Source organism: Chiloscyllium punctatum, chromosome 22 (assembly GCF_047496795.1).
Source record: "Chiloscyllium punctatum isolate Juve2018m chromosome 22, sChiPun1.3, whole genome shotgun sequence".
Lineage (NCBI taxonomy): Eukaryota > Metazoa > Chordata > Chondrichthyes > Orectolobiformes > Hemiscylliidae > Chiloscyllium > Chiloscyllium punctatum.
In genome coordinates this window covers 17,894,392-17,920,562 of record NC_092760.1, presented here as the reverse complement: position 1 = coordinate 17,920,562, position 26,171 = coordinate 17,894,392, and the positions used below count along the sequence as shown (strand labels likewise).

Sequence of the window (26,171 nt, the reverse complement as noted above, 5' to 3'; positions counted from 1 at the left end):
GAGAAAGCAGGGAAATTATTTCCCAATGCTTTGCCCAATACTTATCCAACAATCAACATCAGAAACTGATTATCTGGTCATTATCCCATTGCCGTTTGTTAGAGTTTGCTGCACACAACTGTCGCCTATGGTTCCTATATAGGAACAAAACCTACACTTTAAAAGCACTGAATTAGCTCTAAAGCACTCTGAAACATCCGGTGGCTGTGAAATGTTCTATATAAATGTAACTCTTTCCTTTTCTTTTAGTCCTCTGATGCTGGCCTGCATTGTTAAAGGAGGATGAAAGATTGTGACCTGCACCTCTGCAATTTCTACCATTACGTCAGCAACTTTGGCAGCATTCCATCCAAATTAGGTGATGCATAGAATCTAAGTCACGTCAAGCTTTCTACTACTATCTCGACATTGTTTTTCTAAAAATGCTGATCCAGGGTCCCCATACATTGGATAAAGTCATATTTTCTGCCTTCACCAAAAATCCCTGTTTTGACCTTTGACTTTTCCTCTGACAATCCTTTTACTGTCAATATAGAAACACAGGAGCAGGAAGATGCCAGTTAGCCCCTTATGTCTGTTTCACCTTAATGAATTCATGGCTTATTTATGACAAAACGTATGAATTCTCCTCCATCCCATATCATTTAGTACCTATCGATCTCAGAGTATAAATTAATAATTGACCTAACAATAATTGAACCTAACAATAATAAACAATACTGTTTATCAACAGTACTCAAACTTTGTACCAACTTTAAATACTGGAAACCTATCTATTTTAGTACTATGCCTTTTATTATCTTTTTTTCAGATTTTTCTCTATACGTTTTACAGTCTGCATTGTATTACCAAGCTGACATCTACAATATATCATTTTCCTGCCATATGTCACTCTCTAACTTCTTGCTCATCTAGGCTCTAGCTTTTGTTGTCCCTTCCTTGCACCTGGGAAAATACCTAGAACGCACCAGAATCTTCTTCATCGTACTTTCTAACTTAGAAGATACAAGATGTGTACAGCACCATAGCATATCAAGTATTTGACCTTGTCTCGTAGTCAAGGCATGGACGTAGCTGGTCCAGCTGAGTTTCTGGTCAATCGGTGGTGCCCAGGATGTTGATGCTGGAGAAATTGTATTGATAATACCATTGAATGCCAAGGTGGAATGGTTAGCTTTTCTCTTGTTGGAGAAAGTTGTTGGTTGGTAATTGTTTTGTACAAAGGCTCAGTGATTAGCACTGCTGCCTCGCACTCTAGGGATCTGGTTTTGATTCCACCTTTGGGTGACCATCTGTGTGGAGTTTGCACATTCTCCCTGTGTCTGCATGGGTTTTTGTGGGTGCTCTGGTTTCCTCCCACAGATACACAGGTTAGGTGGATTAGCCATGCTAAATTGCCCATAGTATCCAGTGTTGTGTAGGCTGGTTGGATTAGCCATGGGAAGTTATGAAGGTAGGGTAAAGGGATATGTCTGGGTGGGATGCTCTTCAGAGAGCCTGTATGGACTTGATGGGTCAAATGGCCTGCTTCTGCACTGTAGGGATTCTATGATTCAATGAAATGCTATTAGCCACCTAACAATCCAAGCTTGAATGTTCTCCACATCTTACAGGGTGCACTGAACCATTACTTGGAGAACTGCAAATAAGGCTTTACACTTAAGTCATCAGTGAACAGCCCTACTTCTGTTTTGGAGAAATGGTGGTTGATGAATCAACTGAAGATAGCTAAATGAAGGATGCTGCCCTGAGAAATTTATACAGAGTTATCACAAAGCTACAAAATCATGTAGCAGAGAAGGAGCCACTTGGTTCATTATGCTCGTGCTTGCTTGTTGAAAGAGGTTTTAAATTAGCTCCGTTTTCTTGTTCTATTCTTTGGGGATGTGGGTGACTGTGTCTTTTAGATGGTAGATGGGCTTTGGGAGTCATGTTAGACATTTATTCCCTCCGCCAGTGAATCACATTGCCAGCAGAGTGTACTATCAGGAAGATGCACACAGAAACTCAGCAAAACTACTTTGTCAGCACCTCCCAAGCCCAAAACCATTACCATCCAGAAGTACAAAGGCAGCACAGCTCACAAGATTTGCCCCAAAGTCACCATTCTGATGTGGAATTGTGATGCTGTCCCTCACTATTAATGGGTCAAAATACTGGAATGCCTTAATAGCACTGTGGGAGTCATGAGATAAGTTACTCAGTGCAGAATTCATAGTCTCTGACCTGCTCTTATAACCACAATATTTAAATAGCTGGTTTATTTCAATTTCAGCCCAGTCTGGTCAGTGGTAACCTCCAGGATGTTGGTAATATCCACCTACACTTTCTACCCTTTATTCAGATACTTATCAAAAGTTGTTAATGATTTTACGTCCTTTCAGGGAATAAATGATGGATCATAAATTATAGAAGAACAATAAATAACAAAATATGAACTGAATTTGAAATTTTCTTAAAAAATATATTGCCTTTCTTCTTCAATATTATATATGTATACCTTATGTCCCCAATGGGCTTGGATGAGCCAAATACAATTTGACTGTTCAAAACTGGAGCCAGGACCTCGATAATCAATTTTACCTTTGTAATTTCTAGCTGAAGTCATCAATGTCGTTGCACAATGAACTTGAAAATAAAAGCAGAGAGAAATTAAGCAACTGACAAAAGAATGAGCTTAAACATTTTTCCATGTAATTCAGAAAAACATACAATGATATTTGGAACAAAATATTTACTAAATCGATACTTAGCACTGAATCCCTTGGCTTGTTTTGAGTCGTCAGTAAAAAATGCAAGAAGTATTTTAAATTCAGAAGAGATTGCTGCTGGAGCTAGTTTACCACAACTTCGCCTTCTTATGACTCTTAAATCAGAATTTGAACCTTCAAAAACTGACAGATGATCACGAAGGCAGGCTATAAATGGTCGAATATTAAAGTAATCAAATTCCAAGACAATCTGTTAAAAAAAATAAATTGTCAAATCTTATTTTATAATTAAAAGAATTATGATTCATAACGGTTATATCATAACAATGACCTCTTCACTATATATGAAATAATGATGGCATCTTCACAGAACCAAGTTATCTCTTGCCAGAATGTGCCTTGTTAGTGAAGTTTGATTTTGGATGATCAGCTCACACTTAAAATCGAGATATTGTCTCAGCCTAGCATAGATCTGGTTGATCTAAAAATTTAGGCAGCTGGGATATATTTTCTTATTGGCAAAGACTGCAAACAGTTGTATATCATTGAGACAGATCACCAGACATCAGTCTACTATGCAGTATGATTTAAATGGAACCATAAAAGCAGGACTGAAGAGCAGGAATGGGAGAATACAGAAAATAACCTCCCGACTACCCACCGTGACAAAGCTGCTCTTTTAACAAGGTTACATTGCCCTTATTGTTTTTTAATCAGGGAGGCTGTAAAAGACACAGACTCCGAAAAGTCTAAGTTGAAGGGTTTTAGGGACAATTTGATTATAGATAACGGATATTGCCTCAGACAAAAGGCTTTTAAATTTTAAAAAAGTACAATGGAAGGGGAGTGGCCAGTTCTCCCAGCTAAGCTTTTCTCTGGTTTGGTTTGGTTTTTAGCAGTGGTGTTGTAAAAGCTGCTGGACCCAAAGAAGCAGGTCCAGGCTGATCCTCCCCTCTCTGATTTATCTTCTGTGAGACCCTATGTTTGATTTTATCTTTTATGCCAAAGGGTGTTTATGGGGATTGTTGCAAGTATTGGAACAGCATCATTATACTGGGATGATCTGTTGGGTTTTTGGATAGATTAAGTTATTTGGCATTCTGTTCTCTTTTGATTGTGTTTCATTCGGTAATCTTGTAAATAAATTCTGTTTTGTTTAAAACTAGTTTGACCAGCTATATCCCTCTTGGAATATCTACCTGCTTAAAACAACTATCAACGTTAGGGTCTGAGCCACTTTCTTGAAATGTTTTGAGGGAGTCTGGCCTAGTCCATAACACCACCCAACATGTATGCTAGTTTTTCATGATTTATAGACAAGGACTCTCACATCCCTCTGTGTTGTAGCTTTCCCTATTTAAGTAATATTCAGCTCTTCCATTCTTACAACCAAAGTCCATTATTTCATGATTTCTCACATTATATTCCATGTGTTAAGTTTTTTACCTACTCATTTAACTTGTCTATATCCCTTTTCACTCCCTGTGTGTCATCCTTATCACATGCTTTTCACCTATTTTTGTGTCATCTGCAAATTTGGTGATAGCAAATTCAGCTGTCATTCAAGTCATCAATGTAAATTGTGAATAACGGTGGCCTCAACAATGATCTCTGTGACTTTCCACTAGGTTTAGTTGCCATCCTGAAAATCATTTCCCCCTTCCTAATTTTCCATGAGTTAACCAATCCTCTAACCATGCTAATATCCTACCTGCAACACCATTGGTGATATCTTATCAAGTAGCCTTTTGTGTGGTACCATTTCAAATGTTTTTTGGAATTCAAATGTATTATATTGACCAGTTCCCTTTATCTATTCTTCTTGTTGTTCGCTAAAATAATTCAAATTAACTTGACAGGCATGAATTCCTCTTCATAAATCCATTCTGACTCTACCTGATCATATGTATTTCTAAATACTTGCCATACATCTTTAATAATAGACTGTAAGATTTTTCCAATAACAGACATTGAGCTTACTGGCCTGTAGCTATTGTGTTTATCTTACAGAGTCATATAGCACGGAAACAGACCCTTCGATCCAACCAGCACATACCGAGCATAATCCCAAACTAAACTAGTCCCACCTGCCTGCTCCTGGCTCATAATCCTTCCAAACCTTTCCCATTCATGTACTTATCCAAATGTGTTTTAAACATTGTAACTGTGCCCACACCCACCACTTCCTCAAGAAATTTATTCCATGTGCAAACCACTCTCTGTGTAAAGAATTTGCCCTTTGTGTCTTTTTTAAAACTCTCCCCTCTCATCTTAAAAATATGCCTCTAGTCTTGAAATCCCTATCCTTTAAGATCATAAGAGCAGAAAGTAGACCATTCGGCCCATCAAGTCTGCTCTGCCATTTGATCATGGCTGATAGGCTTTTCAACACCATTTTTCCACTTTCTCCCCATAATCTTTGATCCCCTTGGCAATCAAGAACTTATCTACCTCTGTCTTAAATATACTCAATGATCTAGCCTCCACAGCCCTCTGTGGCAATTAATTCCACAGATTCCCCACTCTCTAGCTGAAGAGTTTCTCCTTATCTCCATTCTAAAGGGCCTTCTCTTTACTCTAAGGCTGTGCCCTCAGATCCTCATACCTCCTGCTGATGAACAACACCCACTCCGTCCAGGCTGTTCAGTACACTAAGTTTCAATCAGAACCCCCCCCCCCCCCATCCTTCTAAACTCCATCGAGTATAGTCCCAGAGTTCTCAAACTTGTTTTAAAGGACTTATTGGTTTTTAGTCCCATAATTTACCCTAGCATGTTTTCTTTAATGACAGGTTATTTACTTCCTCTCCCATTTTTGCCCTTGATTATGTGTTATTTTTCAAGTGCTATTAGTGTCTTCTAATGTGCAGTCTGATGCAAAGTATTTATTGAAATGCCCTCCCATTTTCTGGTTCCCCATTATTATTTCCCCACCCTCATTCCCTCAGGGTCTTATGTTCATTTTGGCCTCTCTCCTCCTTTTTATATATTTGAAAATCTCGTGCTGTCTGTTTTGATATTGTTTGCTATTTACCTTCAAAATTTATTTTCTCTGTCTTTATTTGCAATTAGGTTATTTTACTTTTTTTAAAAACTTTCCCAACCTTCTAGTTTCACATTAATCTTTGGCATATGTTTTTGGTTCAGTTTGATATTATCCTTAACATCGTTGGCTGACCATGGTTGGTTTATCCCCTATGTAAAATCCTTCCTCCTCACTATTACGAAAGAGCTCATCGCCTCATTTGCTGAGCATGTGATAATATTCTGTGACCACAATATCCTGCAGGCCATGAGGAAAAGCAATGCAATCAGGTTTGAAAGTTCTACTTGTAACAGCTGTAATTTGTAATTTTTTGTCACAAACAGTTGGACATTTAACATCCACGCCTAAATAAATATGGGCTAGAAAGTGAACCTTCACTTCAATATTAAATAATTTCAATACAAAGAACAAAGCTTAACTACTTATATATATATATAAGACATTCATGGCTTTTCCTATATCGAATCGATATTGCTTCTGTTCATCAATCCACATTAAAACTCTTAAGCACAGTGACACATAACTTTGTAGCCATCTTTGGACACTGATTACTCCTGACCTGTGAACAGCAGAAACACAGGATTGCTGATCAGAAGTCATTGTCCCTGACAGCATTAACAGGGTGATAGCATCCAGATCAGCAACAATCAATTTCATTTACCTAATACCTTTTCTGAAGGAAAATATCCGAAAGGTACTTCATAGAAGTGTAATCAGACTAAAATGAAGAAATTAAACCAAGTAAAAACATTACAAATGAGGAGAGCTGAATAAAAGTCTTAGCTAGAGATGGGCTTTAGGGAGAACGAATTGGAGAAGGTAAGAGGTTTATGGAGGTCATTAGAGCTATCCAACTGAACTGGAGTATGTAGCAGAAGGATAGTGCACCACAATCATAGGTACAAAGGATATCATGTATGACCATTTGTGGGTTGAAGCAAAAGTGTGCACTTATGACAGATGTTGGTTAATACAATGGAGAATCAGACTCAGCGGAAGTGATCAAAGCAAATTGCAAGAAAGAATTAAGAGAAGCATATGGAGTGGGAGAAAAGCCTTGCAATAAAAAGTGAGCAAAAAGTTTTCACTAATTATTAACAATGTGGAGAATCTGTGTCTAAATTGTAAAATGGTAACAAAAAAGATAGGTAGAACTAATAGGGACAAGAACGAGATTTACATGTAGAGACAGGGTGTATGGCTGAAATATTATGTTAATACTTGGTATGTGTCTTTATCGAGAAAAAAGATGCTATCTAAACAGAAAGCGTGAAAGAGGAAGTAGCTTAGACATAGTATGTGTTTAGAATTGATAATGAAGAGGTATTGGGTAGGCTATCTATACTAAAACTTGATAAGACACCAGCATCAAATGGAACGAATGCAAGACAAGAAGGGATGTGAAGGTGAAATTGAGGAGGTACCATCCATAATTTTCCAATCCTCCTTCAACTCACAGATGGTGCTCACAGACTGAAGAATTGGAAATGTTAGACCCTTGTTCAAAAATAAGTTGAAAAAATGAGACCCGCAATCACAGTTCAGCCAGTTTAACCACAGAATATTTTAAAACAATGATGTAGAACAGAATAACTAGTCATTTGGGTCAAACAAAAATTAATGAAAGAAAGCTGGCATGGAGCTATTAAAGGCAAACTTTGAACTAACCAGCTGGAGATTTTTTACACGGTAATAGAGAAGATACATGAAGGTAAAATGGTTAATGCGGTGTGCATGAACTTCAAAAAAAATTTGACAAACTGCTGCACACAACAAATTTGTAAGCAAAGTCCCTCAACGCCCCAAGTGACTGATGGACCCTGTGCAAATGTATCAGAGACTACCCTTCACTTACTGTGCCATGACCTCCTGATTAAAGGCTATCGCCCTTGACTGAGGACTGCTGACTACTTTGACAGGCTTCCTGAGTTTATGTCTGCAAGGCAAGACAGATGTACTGAGAGTCTGGTACCTTAGGCTGAGGAGGCAAAATGCAAAGAAAGCAAAGTGAGGCAAGGAGAATGCTGTGGGTTTGCAAGTGGGCATGGAATGGATGGGCACTGAGAATGGGCTGGCAGCCCTTGGATGCAGCATGGTCCATTTTGTGACCTGAGTGCCCTGTCTGAATACACAAAGTGTCCTTCCAGCAGCATTGCAATGTTGGAAACTGAGGAAATAGGAGCAGTAGCAGGTCAGTCAACCCTTCTAGCCTGCTCCACCACTCAATATGATTCAGTACACTATTCCCACTTTCTCCCATATCCTTTGATCCCTTGAGACCTAAGAACCTAACTCCTTCCTGAGAACATTCAGAATTTTGGCCACAAACCTTTCCTGTGGTAGAAAATTCCACAGCCTCACCACTTTCTGGGTGAAGAAATTTCTCTTCATCTCAGGCCTGAATGGCCTACCCTCAAGGGAGGCAATGACTTTGAGGTATTATCACTAGACTTTTGATCCAGAAACATGTTGAAGGGATCAGGATTTAAATTTCAATTCAATAAAAATGTCTGGAATTAAGAATCTACTGATGACCATCACTAATGCCTTTCAGGAAAGAAAATCAGCCATTTGGCCGACATGTGCCTCCAGACCCACAGTAATGTGATTGCCTCTGATCTGCCCTCTGCTACGGGCCTAGCAAGCCACTCTGTGTATCAATTGCTACAAAATCTCAACATAGAAGAAATGAAACTGGACAAACCACTTAGGCACCAGAAATGGCAACAGCCCTCTTGACCCTGCAAAGTCCTCCTTACTAACATCTGGGGACCAATGCCAAAATTGGAAGAGCTATCTCACAGACCAGTCAAAGCAGCAGCCTGACATAGTCATCTGCACAGAATGATATCTGAAAGGTCATGTCCCACTCACCACTATCACCATCCTTGGAAAAGTTCCATCCCACTGGAAGACAGAGCTAACAGAGGGGACAGCACAAAGTTACACAGTTGGGAGGGAGTTGCCTGGGGAGTCCTCCACATCGATTTCAGACCTCATGACATTAAGTAAAACATAGGCAAGGAAACCTCCTGTCGGTTACCACATACCATTCTCCCTCAGCTGATGAATCAGTAGTCCTCCAGGTTGAACAACACTTGGAGGAAACACTGAAGGTGACAAGTGCTCCCTTGGGATTTCAAAAATCACCACAAAGAGTGGCTCGGCAACAGCACTACTGATCAAGCAGGGCGACCATCCTCCAGGGTGGACTTCAGGACAGGCAGCAGAGGAAAGTGGCCGAGCAGAGGCTGATAGTTCAGTACCCAAAGGGAGGGCCTCAACCAGGACCTTGGGTTCATGTCACATTACAGGTGATCGCCATTGCACTACACACACACACTCTCACATACACACAGACACAGGTACACATAGACACGCACACAGACACCCACACACACCCTTATAGACACACACACTCCTACACTCACACATGGACCCCCTCACAGATTTAAGACTCACTACACACACACACACACACACACAACCCCCACCCCAGACAGACACACACACAGACAAAGACCCACATACACACATATATTTTGTGGGGTGAATTTGTACTTGCAGAGTTACATTGCACTTTGCTCAAAAACTGCATACATTCAAGTAGAACTCTGAGCTCAAAAACTGCATGAATTTATGTAAAACTCCGTTATCTCACTTTTTAGATTAGAATCAATCTAAGCATCAGGTCGTAGACAGAGAACACAGGGGGCCAACACCTTCAACATATTGTCTAGCTATCACCATTGTTAACAGCTAACCCAAGAATGCAACTCTTAAAAAAAAGGGTTTGTGATTTACACATGAAAGTAGTGAAACTATCACTGTATTCTAACAGATGAAAGGCTTAACAGACAATCAATTTTTCAATGTATAATTTCAGTTACATCACACTGCAAACTTTTGCTATAAATTCTGTGTTACGATCGAGCCCTCCACAATCACCTGATGAAGGAGCGTCGCTCCAAAAGCTAGTGTGCTTCCAATTAAACCTGTTGGACTATAACCTGGTGTTGTGTCACTTTTAACTTTGATCAAGCAGGGGGTTGGGTCATAAAGGACGTAGCTGCTAGACTGGGTCTGCAACAATTACTGAGGGAACCAATAAGAGGGAAAACATACTTGATCTCATCCTTACCAATCTGCGAGCTGCAGATTCATTTGTCCATGACAGTATCGGTATGAATGACCAGTGTACAGTCCTTGTGGAGACAAATTCCTGCCTTCACATTGAAGATTGTGTCTCACTATCTTGACTGAGTGTTTTGAAGAAATAATGAAGAGGACGAATGAAGGCACAATGGTGGACATGATCTACATTGACTTCAGTAAGGCTTTCGACAAGGTTCCTCATGACAGACTGGCTTACAAGTTAGATCACATGGAATACAGGGAGAACTAGCCATTGGGATTCAGAATTGGTTCGAAGGTAGGAGACAGAGGGTGGTGGCGGAGGGTTGCTATTCAGAATCGAGGTCTGTGACCAACAGTATGCTACAAGGATCGGTGCTGGGTCCCCTGCTTTTCGTCATTTATATAAATGATTTGGTTGTGAACATAGGAGGAATAGTTAGTCAGTTTGCAGATGACACCAAAATTGGAGGTGTAGTGGACAGCAAAGATTACCTCAGTGTACAACAAGATCTTGACCAGATGGGCCAATGGGCTGAGAAGTGGCAGATGGAGTTTAATTCAGATAAATGCGAGGTGCTGCATTTTGGGAAAGCAAATCAGAGCAGGACTTATACACTTAATGGTAAGGTCGTAGGGAGTGTTGCTGAACAAAGAGAGCTTGGAGTGCAGGTTCATAGCTCCTGAAGGTGGAGTTGCAGGTAGATAGGGTGATGAAGGTGGCGTTTGGAATGCTGGCCTTTATTGGTCATTGCATTGAGTACAGGAGTTGGAAGGTCATGTTACGGCTGTACAGGACATTGGTTCAGCCACTGTTGGAATACTGCATTCAATTCTGGTCTCACTGCTATAAGGAAGGATGTTGTAAACTTGAAAGGGTTCAGAAAAGACTTACAAAGATGTTGCCAGAGTTGGAGGGTTTGAGCTATAGGGAGAGCTGAACAGGCTGGGGCTGTTTTCTCTGGAGTGTCAGAGGCTGAGGGGTGACCTTACAGAAGTTCTTAAAATCATGAGGGGCATGAATAGCCAAGGTCTTTTCCCCAGGGTAGGGGAGTCCAAAACTAGGGTTCAAAACTAGATTTAAGGTGAGAGAGGAAAAATTTAAAAGGTACCTAAGGGACAACTTTTTAACGCAGCAGGTGGTGCATGTATGGAATGAGCAGCCAGAGGAAGTAGTGGAGGCTGGTACATTTACAATACTTAAAAGGCATCTGGATGGGTGTATGAATATGAAGGGTTTAAAGGGATAAAGGCTAAATGCTGGCAAATGGGATCAGATTAATTTAGGATATCTAGTTGATATAGATGAGTAGGACTATAGGGTCTGCATCCATGCTGTACAGCTCAATAACTCTAATTCCTGCAGGGAATCAATCCTCAATCAATGGTTAAGTGAAGGAGGGCATGCCAGGAGCAGCACCAGGCACACCTGAAGATGAGGTGTCAACCTGGTGAAGCCACCAAACAGGACTACTTGCATGCCAATCAGCACAAGCAGCAAGTGGTAGATAGAGCTAAACGATCCCACAACCAACAGATCAGATCTAAGCTCAGCAGTCCTGCTACATCCAGTCATGAATGGTGGGAGACAATTGAAAAACTCACTGGAATAAGAGGCTTCACAAATGCTGACAACCTGAATGATGGAAGAGGCCAACACATTAGTACAAAAGATAAGGCTGAAGCATTCACAGTAATCTTCAGCCAGAAGATCCATCTTCGCCAGTGGTCCCAGCATCACAGTTACCAGACGTCAGCCAATTCAATTCACTCAAGTGATATCAAGAAACGGTTGGAGGCACTGATACTGCAAAGGCTATGGGCCCTGACAACACGCCAGCAATAGGACTGAAGACCTGGGCTCCACAACTTGCTACTGCCCCAGCCAAGTTATTTCTGCACATATCCATCATTGGCATCCACCTGAGAGTGTGGAAAATTGCCCAAGTATGCCCTGGTCATAAAAAGCAGAGGAAATCCAACCTGACCAATTACCGCCCCATCAGTCTACTCTCAATCATCAGTAAAGTGATGGACGGTATCACCAACAGTGCTATCAAGCAGCACCAGCTCAGCAACAACCTGCTCGGTGATGCCCAGTTTGGGTTCTGTCAGGGCCACTCAGCGCCTGACCTCATTACAGCTTTGGTTCAATCATAGACAGAAGAGCTGAATTCCAGAGGGGAGGTTAGAGTGACAGCCCTTGGCTGCATTTGACTGCATGTGGCATCAAAGAGCCCTTGCAAAACTGGAATCAATGGGTATCAGGAGCAAACTCTCTACTAGTTAATGTCATGCCAGGCACATTGGACAGTGGTTATATTGGTTGGAAGTCAGTCATCTCAGCTCCAGGACATCTCGATTGGAATTCCTCAGGGTAGTGTCCTCGGCCGAAACAACTTCAGCTGCTTCATCAATAACTTTCCCTCCATCACAACATCAGAAATGGGGATATTTGCTGATGATTGTACCATTCGCAACTCCTCAGATACTGAAGTAATCCATGTTCAATTACGTAAGATCTGGACAATATCCAGGCTTGAACTGACAAGTGACAAGTAACATATTCACCACACAAATACCAAACAATGACCATCTCCAGTAAGAGACAATCTAACAACCATCCCTTGATACCAAGGGTGTTATCATCACTGAATCCTCACTATCAACATCCTGGGGATTACCATTGACCAGAAACCTCATCTGGACTCACCACATCAACACAGTGGCTGCAAAAGTAGGTCAGCTGCTAGAAATACTGTGGTGAGTAACATACCACAGGAATTTCAAAATTATAGGATCACTCACAACTTGGAAGCATTATAATTGGTGAAGAACATATCATTAAATTTTTAAAAAAAACAGAGATTGGTGGAATGTATAGTCAAATTGCAGATGGATTTTAACAGAGAAGAAGTGATTTATTTTGGTAAAATGTGGAGAAACAATGTAAAATAAAGACTAAAATTCAAAAATGGGTTCAGGATATGAAAGACTTTGGGATATATGTGCAGTAATCATTGAAGCTGGCAGGACAGGTTGAGAGTGTGGTTAATGCAAGATTAGGAATTTTATTGCTGTAGTGTACAAAAACAAGCAAATTATGGTAAAGCTGTATGAAACACTGCATCAGCCTCAGCTGGAATACTCTGTCCACTTTTGGAAGGATTTGAAAGCATTAAACAAAATGCAGAAAAGATTGACGAGAATTACAATCTTCAATTCTGAGGGAAAGATTGGAGAAGCCAGGACTATTTTCTTCGGGAGGTTGAGAGAAAATTTAATAGACTTGTTCAAAATCATGGGCAGAGTAGATAGACCAATCATTATGGCCTCACAACATTATAGCAGGATATACTCTAACAGAATCCAAGCCCCAAGTATCTCCTTCAATGACTTCCCTTCATCATGAAGTCTGAAAGAGAACTGTATATTGATCGTTGCATAGCATTAAACAAATTCTCAGTTAACGAAGCAATTTCTGCCCATGTGCAGCAGATCCTGGACAACATCCAAATCCAGTTTGAAAAGTGGCAAATGACATTCATGGCAGATGAGCCTGACAGTGACCATTTGCAAATTGAGAGTTCCTTCACCTTATCTCACATTGAATGACATTACATTTGTCAGGCTGTAGGCTTGACATCAAATGGAAACTTAACTTTATCAGTCATAAATACTGTGGCTATTGCAGCAGATCAGACATTGGATATTTTGTCGAGAATAGGGAGCTGGAAAAGCACAGCATATCAGGCAGCATCTGAGGAGAATCAATGTTTTGGGCAAGATTCCTTCATCAGGAATGAGGCTTGTGAGGCTGGGGGAAGGTAGCTGAGAGTGTGATAGGTAGACAGAGATGGGTAATGGTGATCGGTCGTAGAGAAGGGTGGAGCAGATAGGTGGGAAGGAAGATGGACAGGTAGGACAAATCATGAGGGTGATGCTGATTAGCAAGGTTGGAACTGAGATAAGGTGGAGGGAGGGGAAATTGATGCTATGTGGTTGGAGGGTCCCAAGGTGGAAGATGAGGCATTCTTCCTCCAGGCATTGGGTGGTTAGGGTGTGGCGATGGAGGAGACCCAGGACTTGCATACTTTGTGACAAGTCGTTTACCTCCTGTTTCTGTAAAGCATCTCCACTGTCTGTAAGGTACCATAGACTCACTACCAGTTCAGAGTATCACAGAATATCCTCCATTTGATTGGTTGTAGCTGAAATAGCCCTCCAGAAACTAAACACCATCCAAAGGGGCTGGTTTGATTGGTGTGTGAGGAAACTATTGTTCTGTGTATCCAATCTATAGGATGTACAGTTGCAACTGACAAAAAGCACTTCACAATCTTCTGACTTCCAACATTTGGCAAATGCATAGGATAACCATCGTCCTAACTTCTTCAGCTCTTCCTGAAGAAGGGCTTATGCCCGAAACGTCGATTCTCCTACTCTTCGGATGCTGCCTGGCCTGTTGTGTTTTTCCAGCACCACATTTTTCAACTCTGATACGAAAGGAATTCAGGGATTGTTCTCGATTGACTTGTCCAATCTATATGTAGACTGAAGTCACTATAATTACAGCTGTCCCTTTTTTCGTTTGTGTCTCTAGTATTCTGGTTGGTATCTTTTCCATTTGGAGGTCAACATATAACTCTCACTGTCATTTTGATGCTTGGTGTTTCTCACCTCTATCCTAACAAATGCCACATCACCAGAGCTAATGACTTCCTCACAACTGCATTAATTTTTTCTTTAACCAGTAAGGCTTCTCCCACCTCCTTTTCTTTTTTGTCTGTCTTTCCTAAAAACTGAATATTCAGTTCCCATTCCTGATTATCCTGCAGCCATTTCTTTGTCACCCCAACTATATCATAACCTTGTACATGACTAATTCATCCACTTTATTGTAAAAGTTCTGCACATTAAGACACAAGGCCACACCCTTAGTCCTGTTTGTATTATTTTGCATCATGATTCATACTGATTAATTTCTGCCTATTTCCTATTCTGTCTTTTGTTTTTGCCCCTGTTTCTCTACTGTTCTGTAGCTGCATCAAGTTTTCCAAGACTTTACCACCAGCGAAGCAACATACCATCCTGCAGTCTCACTTGCAGTCATAGAAAAGTCTATCTGTTCCTTACAATTGAATCCCTGTTACTATAGCATAGACATCAAATCAACCGTTTTACCCCCATCCACCTGTCTGGTCACCTTCTCAAAGAACTCAATAGGTCCGTGAGGCACGACCTACCCTTCACAAAACCGTGTTGACTATCCCTAAACAAATTATTCCTTTCTGGATGATTATAAATCCTGTCTCTTATAATCCTTCTCAACACTTGACTCACAACTGAAGTAAGGCTCACTGGTTTAGAATTACCAGAGTTGCCTTCATTCTCCTTGAACAAAGGGACAGCATTTGCAATCCTCCAGTCTTCTGGCACTATTCCTGTTGACAACGACAAAATAAATATCAAAGCCAAAGTTTCTGCAATCTCCTCCCTAGCTTCCCAGAGGATCCTAGGATAAATCCTATCCAGGACTTATCTATTTTCACCTTTTCCAGAATGGCTATCACCTCCTCCTTATGAACCTCAATCCCATCTAGTCTAGTATCCTGTATCTCAGTATTCTCCTTGACAACATTGTCTTTTTCTAGCGTGAATACTGTCAAAAAATGTTCATTTAGCACCTGTCCTATCTTCTTAGACTCCAGAAACAACTTCCCAGTACTGTGCTTGACTGGCCCTAATCTTACTCTCGTAATTCTTTTATTCCTGACATACCCATCGAAAGCTCAAAATTGAATAAACTTTTCTCTGTTGAGTTGTCTGGAATCATCAGTGCAGGAGTTCCTCAGGTGTCCTAGGCCCAACCATCTTCAGTGGTTCGTCAAAGAGCTTCCCTCCATCCTAAGGTCAGAAGTGGGGATATTCGCCAATGGTTGCACAATATTCAGCACGATTCATGACTCCTCAGATAATGAAACAGTCCATGTCCAAATCCAGCAAAATCTGGACAACTGTCAAATGTCATTGACCTCCCACAAATGCCAGGAAATTCATCAAGTGAGATTCTCAAGATTCCCCCTTGACTTTCAATGGTCTCATCATCCCCAACTATCAACATCCTTGGGGTTACCATTGACCAGAAACTCAACTGGACTCACCACATAAACACAGTGGCTACAAGAGCAGGTCAGAGACTAGGGATACTGTGGCGAGTAACTCACCCCCAAAGTCTGTCCACCATGGAATGAGCTGCCAGAGGATGTGGTGGAGGCTGGTACAATTGGAACATTTAAGAGGCATTTGGATGGGTATATGAGTAGGAATGGTTTGGAGGGATATGGGCCGGGTGCTGGCAGGTGGGACTAGATTGGGTTGGGATATCTGGTCGGCATGGACGGGTTGGACCGAAGGGTCTGTTCCCATGCTGTACATCTCTATGACTCTATGATAAGATACAGGTCAGAAGTGTGATTAAATATTCCTCACCTGTCTGGATGGATGCAGCTCCAAGAACAGCTTTACACAATCCAGGGCCATGTTATTGGCACCATGAATATTCAGTGTTTCCATCAATAATGCTCAGTAACAGCTGTACATACCATCTACAAGGAACACTGCTAAAAATCATCAGCCTGACCTCAGCTGTGGGCAAGTTGTTGGAGGGAATCCTGAGGGACAGGATGTACATGTATTTGGAAAGGCAATGACTGATTAGGGATAGTCAACATGGCTTTGTGCGTGGGAAATCATGTCTCACAAACTTGATTGAGGTTTTTGAAGAAGTAACAAAGAGGATTGATGAGGGCAGAGCAGTAGATGTGATCGACATGGGTTTCAGTAAGGTGTTCGAAAAGGTTGCCCATGGGAGACTGATTAGCAAGGTTAGATCTCACAGAATACAGGGAGAACTAGCTATTTGGATACAGAACTGGCTCAAAGGTAGAAGACAGAGGGTGGTGGTGGAGGGTTGTTTTTCAGACTGGAGGCCTGTGACCAGTGGAGTGCCACAAGAATCGGTGCTGGGTCCTCTACTTTTTGTCATTTACATAAATGATTTGGATGCGAGCATAAGAGGTACAGTTAGTAAGTTCGCAGATGACACCAAAATTGGAGGTGTAGTGAACAGCGAAGAGGGTTACCTCAGATTACAACAGGATCTGGACCAGATGGGCCAATGGGCTGAGAAGTGGCAGATGGAGTTTAATTTAGATAAATGTGAGGTGCTGCATTTTGGGAAAGTAAATCTTAGCAGGACTGATACACTTAATGGTAAGGTCCTAGGGACTGTTGCTGAACAAAGAGACCTTGGAGTGCAGGTTCATAGCTCCTTGAAAGTGGAGTCGCAGGTAGATAGGATAGTGAAGAAGGCATTTGGTATGCTTTCTTTTATTGGTCAGATATTGAGTACAGGAGCTGGGACGTCATGTTGCGTCTGTACAGGACATTGGTTAGGCCACTATTGGAATATTGCGTGCAATTCTGTCCTCCCTCCTATCGGAAAAATGTTGTGAAACTTGAAAGAGTTCAGAAAAGATTTACAAGGATGTTGCCAGTGTTGGAGGATTTGAGCTATAGGGAGAGGCTGAACAGGCTGGGGCTGTTTTCCCTGGAGCATCGGAGGCTGAGGGGTGACCTTATAGAGGTTTACAAAATTATGATGGGCATGGATGGGGTAAACATACAAAGTCTTTTCCCTGGAGTCGGGGAGTCCAGAACTAGAGGGCATAGGTTTAGGGTGAGAGGGGAAAGGTATAAAAGAGACCTAAGGGGCAACTTTTTCACACAGAGGGTGGCACGTGTATGGAATGAGCTGCCAAAGGAGGCTGGTACAATTGCAACACTTAAGAGGCATTTGGATGGATAGGAAGGTTTTGAAGGGATATGGGCCGGGTGCTGGCAGGTGGGACGAGATTAGGTTGGGATATCTGGTTGGCATGGACGGGTTGGACCGAAGGGTCTGTTTCCATGCTGTACATCTCTATGACTCTAAGGCTTCTTAGACAGTACATTCCAAACTCCTGATGTCCATCACCATCAAAGACATGGGCAGCAGATATATGGGACTATCACAGTCTGTAAGACCCATCCAAGTCACTCATCATATAGATTTGATATCTCTGTTCCTTCATTGTTGCTGGGTCAAAATCCTGGAATTCCTTCCCTAATGACAGTACAGCACTTTGACTGCAGTGGTTCAAGAAGGCAGCTCACCTTCTCAAGGGCAATGAGTAATGGGTAGTAAAGTTTGGCCTACCCCCGTGTCACCTACATCCCTTTAATGTGTAAACTCAACACAGTCACCCAAGGCTGGAAATGAACCTGCGTCCCTGGTGCTGTGAGGTTGCAGTGCTGACCACTGGGCCACTGTGCTGCTATTCTCTTCTGGTTTAGTCCTCGCATAGAGAACTCTCCTGCATCATGATTGTTATTTTGGCAATTGAAGACTTTTATGGGTGGAGTTTTCCGACTTGCAGTTAGAAACCTTTTTTCATTCATGGCACCTAATAGATCTAGGCTTAGAGCAGAATTTTCTCACACAATTTCATGCTCTTCTTTTCATGAATTTTGTAATGAGGCTGTTATGTATGTTTCTCAGAGCACTACACAGCCGCAGAGGTTGAAGACCATTGGCCTACATACTTCTTGTGCCATATTTAAAACCGAGTTATGCAATACCGGCAACAATCCTTCACACTGTGTTTTTCGAGCCGAATCACCAAGGATGTAGCCCTGATTAAAGACAAACAGGAGGTTGGAAGGACACGGCAAGCCAGGCAGGATCATGTGGAGAAGTCATCATTTCAGGTATAACTCTTCTTCAGGACTAAAGACAAGCTAGCTCCTCACTTCACGGACTTCTGATTGTGTTCATGGACAAGGTCAGGGAGAGGAAGGCAAGCTTTTTCCTGGCAGACAACCACAGCTCATTCACAGCCAGAACACAGATTGCTCAGGTCAGTGCGGTGCCTTGGGTGAAAAGGATCACCCAGCAGTACCAAGTGACCAACCTTGCAAGGTGCTAGTTTACTAAAGCCCAAATGATGTGTCCAGGACACACAGTGGGTGAAAAACAAGTACTGAGGTAAAAACAATGACTGCAGATTCTGGATTAGTGGTGCTGGAAGAGCACAGCAATTGAGGCAGCATCTAAGGAGCTTCGAACTCGACGTTTCGGGCAAAAGCCGTTCATCAGGAATAAAGGCAGTGAGCCTGAAGCGTGGAGAGATAAGCTAGAGGAGGGTGGGGGTGGGGAGAAATTAGCATAGAATACAATGGGTGAGTGGGGGAGGGGATGAAGGTGATAGGTCAGGGAGGAGAGGGTGGAGTGGATAGGTGGAAAAGGAGATAGGCAGGTAGGACAAGTCCGGGCAAGTCAAGGGGACAGTTACTGAGCTGGAAGTTTAGAACTAGGGTGAGGTGGGGGAAGGGGAAATGAGGAAACTGTTGAAGTCCACATTGATGCCCTGGGGTTGAAGTGTTCCAAGGCGGAAGATGAGGCGTTCTTCCTCCAGGTGTCTGGTGGTGAGGGAGCGGCGGTGAAGGAGGCCCAGGACCTCCATGTACTCGGCAGAGTGGGAGGGGGAGTTGAAATGTTGGGCCACGGGGCGGTGTGGTTGATTGGTGCGGGTGTCCTGGAGATGTTCCCTAAAGCACTCTGCTAGGAGGCGCCCAGTCTCCCCAATGTAGAGGAGACCACATCGGGAGCAACGGATACAATAAATGATATTAGTGGATGTGCAGGTGAAACTTTGATGGATTTGGAAGGTTCCTTTAAGGCCTTGGATAGAGGTGAGGGAGGAGGTGTGGGCGCAGGTTTTACAATTCCTGCGGTGGCAGGGGAAAGTGCCAGGATTGGAGGGCGGGTTGTTTGGGGGCGTGGACCTGACCAGGTAGTCGCGGAGGGAACGGTCTTTGCGGTAGGCGGAAAGGGGTGGGGAGGGAAATATATCCCTGGTGGTGGGGTCTGTTTGGAGGTGGCGGAAATGTCGGCGGATGATTTGGTTTATGCAAAGGTTGGTAGGGTGGAAGGTGAGCACCAGGGGCGTTCTGTCCTTGTTACGGTTGGAGGGGTGGGGTCTGAGGGCGGAGGTGCGGGATGTGGACATGATGTGTTGGAGGGCATCTTTAACCACGTGGGAAGGGAAATTGCGGTCTCTAAAGAAGGAGGCCATCTGGTGTGTTCTGTGGTGGAACTGGTCCTCCTGGGAGCAGATACGGCGGAGGCGGAGGAATTGGGAATACGGGATGGCATTTTTGCAAGAGATAGGGTGGGAAGAGGTGTAATCCAGGTAGCTGTGGGAGTCGGTGGGTTTGTAAAAAATGTCAGTGTCAAGTCGGTCGTCATTAATGGAGATGGAGAGGTGCAGGAAGGGGAGGGAGGTGTCAGAGATGGTCCAGGTAAATTTAAGGTCAGGGTGGAATGTGTTGGTGAAGTTGATGAATTGCTCAACCTCCTCGTGGGAGCACGAGGTGGCGCCAATGCAGTCATCAATGTAGCGGAGGAAGAGGTGGGGAGTGGTGCCGGTGTAATTACGGAAGATCAACTGCTCTACGTAGCCAACAAAGAGACAGGCATAGCTGGGGCCCATACGTGTGCCCATGGCTACCCCTTTGGTCTGGAGGAAGTGGGAGGATTCAAAGGAGAAATTGTTAAGGGTGAGGACCAGTTCGGCCAAACGAATGAGAGTGTCGGTGGAAGGGTAGTGTTGGGGATGTCTGGAGAGGAAAAAACGGAGGGCTTGGAGGCCCTGGTGAATGGAGGTGTAGAGGGATTGGATATCCATGGTGAAGATGAGGCGTTGGGGTCCGGGGAAACGGAAGTCTTGGAGGAGGTGGAGGGCGTGGGTGGTGTCTCGAACGTATGTGGGGAGTTCCTGGACTAGGGGGGATAGGACAGTGTCAAGGTAAGTAGAGCTGAGTTCAGTGGGGCAGGAGCATACTGAGACAATGGGTCGGCCAGGGTGGTCAGGCTTGTGGATCTTGGGAAGGAGGTAGAACCGGGCAGGGTTCCCGGACTATGAGGTTATGTAAAAACTTTAAAAAAACACAAAAACTCTTAGTTTCTTAGACAGATGCAGACAGGGAGAAAACAAGTGGGTGTGATGGGTGGAGGGAAAGTCTGGGAAGGCAGTTTAATGGTCCCTGTTCACCAGATTCACAAGATGATACTTCTGCTCCTTTGATTCTCCTTCTCTGGATACTTGCACTTGCTGGAAAAAGCACAGAGTGGCTAGTTCACATTTATAAAGTATCTGATTTACACATTAAAAACTGAAGATTACAGCGATGGCTGATGGAAAATAAAATATCTTTTTTCAGGTTTGTAGACTAGAGGTTTTTACTGTACAGCAGAAACAAGACTCCTACCTTTTGGGGGTCTAAATATATCACACTCCTAAGCTGTTCAGCAACTGGGGAACTAATCGTATCGTTGTTGGCAAGCAGGAGGCCCTTGTCATTGATAACTGGTCACTAGTCTTTAGACCAATCTGGTACTTGTTGCCTAAAGCTCCATTTGTAGATAGCATCCTGCACTACAGCTTGAACAAGAGCTATGTAAAAGCACTTACAATGAGTCACGTTACTTGATTTTAAAAGGTAAGGCAATCCTTCAACTTTAACTTATGATACTAAGCTAGGGAAAATAGTGAATTGTGAGGGTGATGCTGAACAACTTCAAGACAAGTTGGCCAAATGGACAGACACCTGGCAGATGAATTTCAATGCAGAGGGATGTGAGGTAATGCATTTCAGTTGAAGAAACATGGAGAGACAGTACAGGCTCAATGGGACAACTTTGTAATGGCTACAGGAGCAGAGGGGTCTTGGGTTAAAGAGCATAATTCTCTTGAAGGTGGCCTGGCAAGTTGAAACAGTCATTAAGAAGGCTTGTAGGATCCTTGGATTTATAAATAGAGACATAGAGAATAGAAGTGAGGAACTTATGCCACACCTCTGCAAATCATTGAACAGACCATATTCGGAGCACTGTGTTCAGTTCTGGGCACCTTATTTAAGATGTTAAGTCCCTGGAGAGAGTTCAAAGGAGATTTATTAGAATGATATGAGGAATGAGAGATTTTAGATACAAGAAAAACTAAACGAAATAAGCTTATTCTACTTAAAGCAGAGAAGATTAAGAGGTGGCCTTATTGAGATGTTCAAAATTATGAACAAATTCGACAGGATAAAGAGGAAATTCTGTTTCCACTGGTTGGTATGTCAGTATCCAGGGGTCTCAAGACTGTCAGCAAGACAGCTAGGAGTGAGATGAGGAGAAACACCTTTACTTAGAGCTGCTGGGATTTGGAGGCACTGCCTGGGAGGATGGTGAAGGTAGATTCCAGAGGAAATTTCAAAAGAGAGCTGGACATATATTTGGAAGTGATGAATTGAGAAGGCTACAGAGAAAGGGCTGGAGAGTGAGACTGACTGGGTAGCTCTTTTGAGAATATGATGGGTTGAATGACCTCCTTTCATTCTATTAAATTTTATGATTCTATCCTTGGCTTTTAAAACTTCTTTTCCCATTTCACTCCACAATCAAAAGTATGCAAAAATAAAGATAGGATCTTTACAAAGGGTAAGCCTAGTAGCACAGAGAGAGTGGTCATGGAAAAGATGTTTCCACTAGTAGGAGAGACTAGGACATGAGGGCACAGCCTCAGAGTGAAGGGACAACTCTTTAGAATAGAGATGATAAGTTTTTATTCAGCCCTAGGGTGGTGAATCTGTGGAACACATTGCTATGGAAGGCTGTGGGGGCCATGTTTTTCAGTGTCTTTAAGACAGAGATAGATAGATTGTTGATTGATAAAGGGTTAGGGGGAGAAGCCAGAATGAGGTTGAGAAATATATCAGCCATGATCGGATGACAGGGAGAAAGTGAGGACTGCAGATGCTGAAGATCAGAGTTGAAAAGTGTGGTGCTGGAAAAGCATAGCAAAGATCAGGCAGCATCTGAGGAGTAGGAAAATTGATGTTTCAGGCAGAAGCTCTTCATCAGAAGGGCTGAGGCCCGAATACCAATTCTCGTGCCACACATGATCGAATGACAGACCTTTTTGACCAAAAGGCATAATTTAAAGGTAATCTTTTTCTATCTGTGCAGCTAGATTTGGTGTACACAAATCAATTATATGGGCTTCTCCTGAACACTCCCCATGACAATGACTGCCTCAATTCCAACATTTAAAGCATGATGCATTAGCTTGAGGTCATGATTTATGTCATAATGAATGAGTACAGAATCACTCGCCATGTTTTCCTTATATGCATCATAAGCAGCTTGATGCATTTGAGACCATTCCCATTTCAATTTTTTTTCAACACCTCATTTTGTAGAATTAACACTTGTGAGCTCAGGTAGAAATTGTGAGAAAAGATCTAAGCTGAGACATGTCTTTTGGTTTTAGAGCATTGACTAAACATCTTTATGTTCTCTTTCATTGGCTATAGCCATTTGTAGATTGATTTTCAGGCCAAGTACTCTTAACAGCTTCATACTATGACCATGGAACCTTTTTGACACTTTGCCTAACACCTGAAGATTCACTTTATCTGCTCCAAATCAATACATAACCCTGTACATACAGCATTCCTTGCAAAATCTTAGCTTAATTATAACTTAGGAAATATTTGCTGAAGACTTCACATCATAAGGCAGTTTCATGTAGGCGTGTAATCCCACGTGTGTGTTTATCATGTTACAGTGGCATTCTGTTTAACAATTGTTTATAGAGTTGAGTTTAAAGGATTGTGGAGATACCCGGAATGTGTGTTCAATTAAAGGACGTTGGATTTATTTTTAAACGAAGCATTGCTTGAAAGTCTCATATCTTGTGCTAGCTGCTTGTTTACTGCAGTCTCTACCTAGATTTACAACTGTCAGGTTGCAGCTTATACTTTTCAGTAGGTGGCCAGCCTTGAGAAAGAAAAGAGCATCCTAGCCTAGCTCTCCAATTTCTGAAAAACCTCTTGATCTGAGTGCAGTGTGGTACCTAGAGCTCTGGCCCAGTCTGAACCCTGATTGTCATTCAGAAGAGCATTCAGAGAAATAATTGACACGATGAATTTGAAGCCAGCTTCTAAGAGCCGGAGACATATTATATTAGGTGCCATCTGTCTGCACGTGCCAGAATCTCACACTAACAGTCACGTAAACATTTCAAATCTTATCCTTCTTGCTTTCTAGAACTAATACTTCTTGAACAAAAGTGTCTTTTTCCCCAGAAATAATTCTTTGCACAGAAAAATCTGTTTATTCCCCTTTACGTGATATATACAAGAGCATTTTGTTTGTGTATTTTAGATTATTTATAAACATTTACATTTTGTATAGAGAACAAGGTGTTAACTAGTTATACATCTTCACTGAATAGATTTTATTTCATAATAAATCAGTAATTTGTGTTTATTAAAGATTTTGTTTGATGGATATTTTTATTTGAAGTCCAATATAGAGGAAACATATGATTGGCCAAATTGGTAACCTTGTAAAAGAATTGAATTTGTGCTGTGACTTGCAGAGTAATGGAATTAGAGAAAGACAGTACATTCCTCCCACCTTGATCATACCAATCCTGAAATGCTACTGACGGTCTTATTCTACACTGAGCATAAACAAGGGACACATCGAAATTCAGGATATACTTTGGATCTCTCACTCTGTACAAACTTTGAGAGGTTACTAATGGATGCTGCTCATCATTCATTGCCTATTGATTATGATGTTATGGACCTCAAATAGTCTTTTTTCTATCTGAGGGACTACTAGGATTGGAGGTACCCAATCACTATAACCCATTCTCACCCACACACCATTTCTTTGTTACTTCTTTAATTCCTCTTCAATTGGGTTTTGAGCAGAACCACCTTGGAATTAATTGGCCTTACATCATGCCTGATTCAGATATATACCATCATGTCAACCATACTTTTATAAATGTCTTTGAAAATAGTAGCACAGCTATTCACGAGCTGATTAAGCTGCTTGGTCATCTCAACTTGAAAAACGTGCTCCATGTCTTAGTACAGTTTGGGAAATTAGCTTTTGCCCATTAACCTTGGTTTGTTGACATATCTTGCTACAATAATGGGTAAATTGAGGAACTTTCAGTTATGTTGACCTTGCACTCCATTTGCCCACTTTAGCGGAGGTATTTAATTGAATGGTGCTCTCAATTAGAGTGTCAGTGTTAAATTCAGTCATATCCCACCTCATATGTTATGACCAGACACCAGTTGAGGTTCCCCAATTTGTTCTGGTTCCAGATGGGATATCTCAAGCTTCCAAAAGAGAAGTGATGAACTAGCTCCTTCTGGTTATTCATCTGCCTCCTTGGTTGGTTACAACAAGATTAATTTACAAATGATCCTTTACCCTTTGGATACCTTTCTCCCAGATATAAATTAACCATGCTTTAAAAACAGCCAATTTAACCAGACTTTCTTAAATTAACAAAAAGAATGAGTTTATTAATTACTAAACATAAAAAGAAATAGTAACACAACACAGATATACAGAATCAAAACGAGAGGCAAGGCCAAATTGATCAAAGTAAAAAAAATGGATCAGCCCCTTAATTGTTTGGGAAGAGGAGATAAGAAGAGCAGAGTTATGATTGCTACTGGATGCACTGATAGCATTGATGTTGACAGTTCAGCAGGTGAGATGTTTTTGATTTGCAGGTTCCATAAATACTGTTGTTCTGATAACTTTGATGGTGACTGAATTCCAGTGTTCATGGTGAGAGAGACTTTCCCTCTGTTTACCTGAAGTGTGGGGTGTTTTAAATGACTGTGCCCAAAGCTGTAACACTCACAGCACTCTCATCCATACATTAGGACATCTGGCAATAACACACATATACTAGTGTTGCAGTCAGTTTTTAACCCCCTCTTTGTATATTGATGGAGGGTAAAACATATATACTTTCAAGAGATGGGTTGTTGCTGGCTAGCCCCCCCTCTCGAGTTGTTTTACCCTAGTTAGACCTGCTTGTTATCTCGCCTTGTTAAGGCTTTCTCTCTTAAGACTCTTCCTGTTTGATGTTTCCCTAAAACTTTATGGGTGGGACATTCTGCGGGTTTTATCCACTGCCAAACAGTCACTGTATTTACATTCCTAGTTATTTTTTTCTCTGCAGCAGTTCTTGTTTTCAAAAAAAAGAACACATGTTGGAATTAAAACTAAAAACCATCTGCAAGTTCTAAAGATTCTAACCCAATGTTGCAGCACTCCCCCTGCAGGACAAATGGAATGACATTCAATCT

The 26,171-nt window shown here is 42.0% G+C and overlaps 1 protein-coding gene across 1 annotated transcript in view; it reads right to left on the bottom strand.

Moving 5' to 3' along the window:
- The window catches only part of LOC140493433 (low choriolytic enzyme-like), a 182,122-nt gene that overhangs the window by 10,061 nt on the left and 145,890 nt on the right, over window positions 1–26,171 (bottom strand). Inside the window, exon 11 of the mRNA XM_072591862.1 lies at window positions 2,501–2,628. Coding sequence (XP_072447963.1) covers window positions 2,608–2,628 — 21 coding nt within the window. The 3' untranslated portion in view covers window positions 2,501–2,607. The remainder of the gene's footprint in view (window positions 1–2,500; window positions 2,629–26,171) is intronic.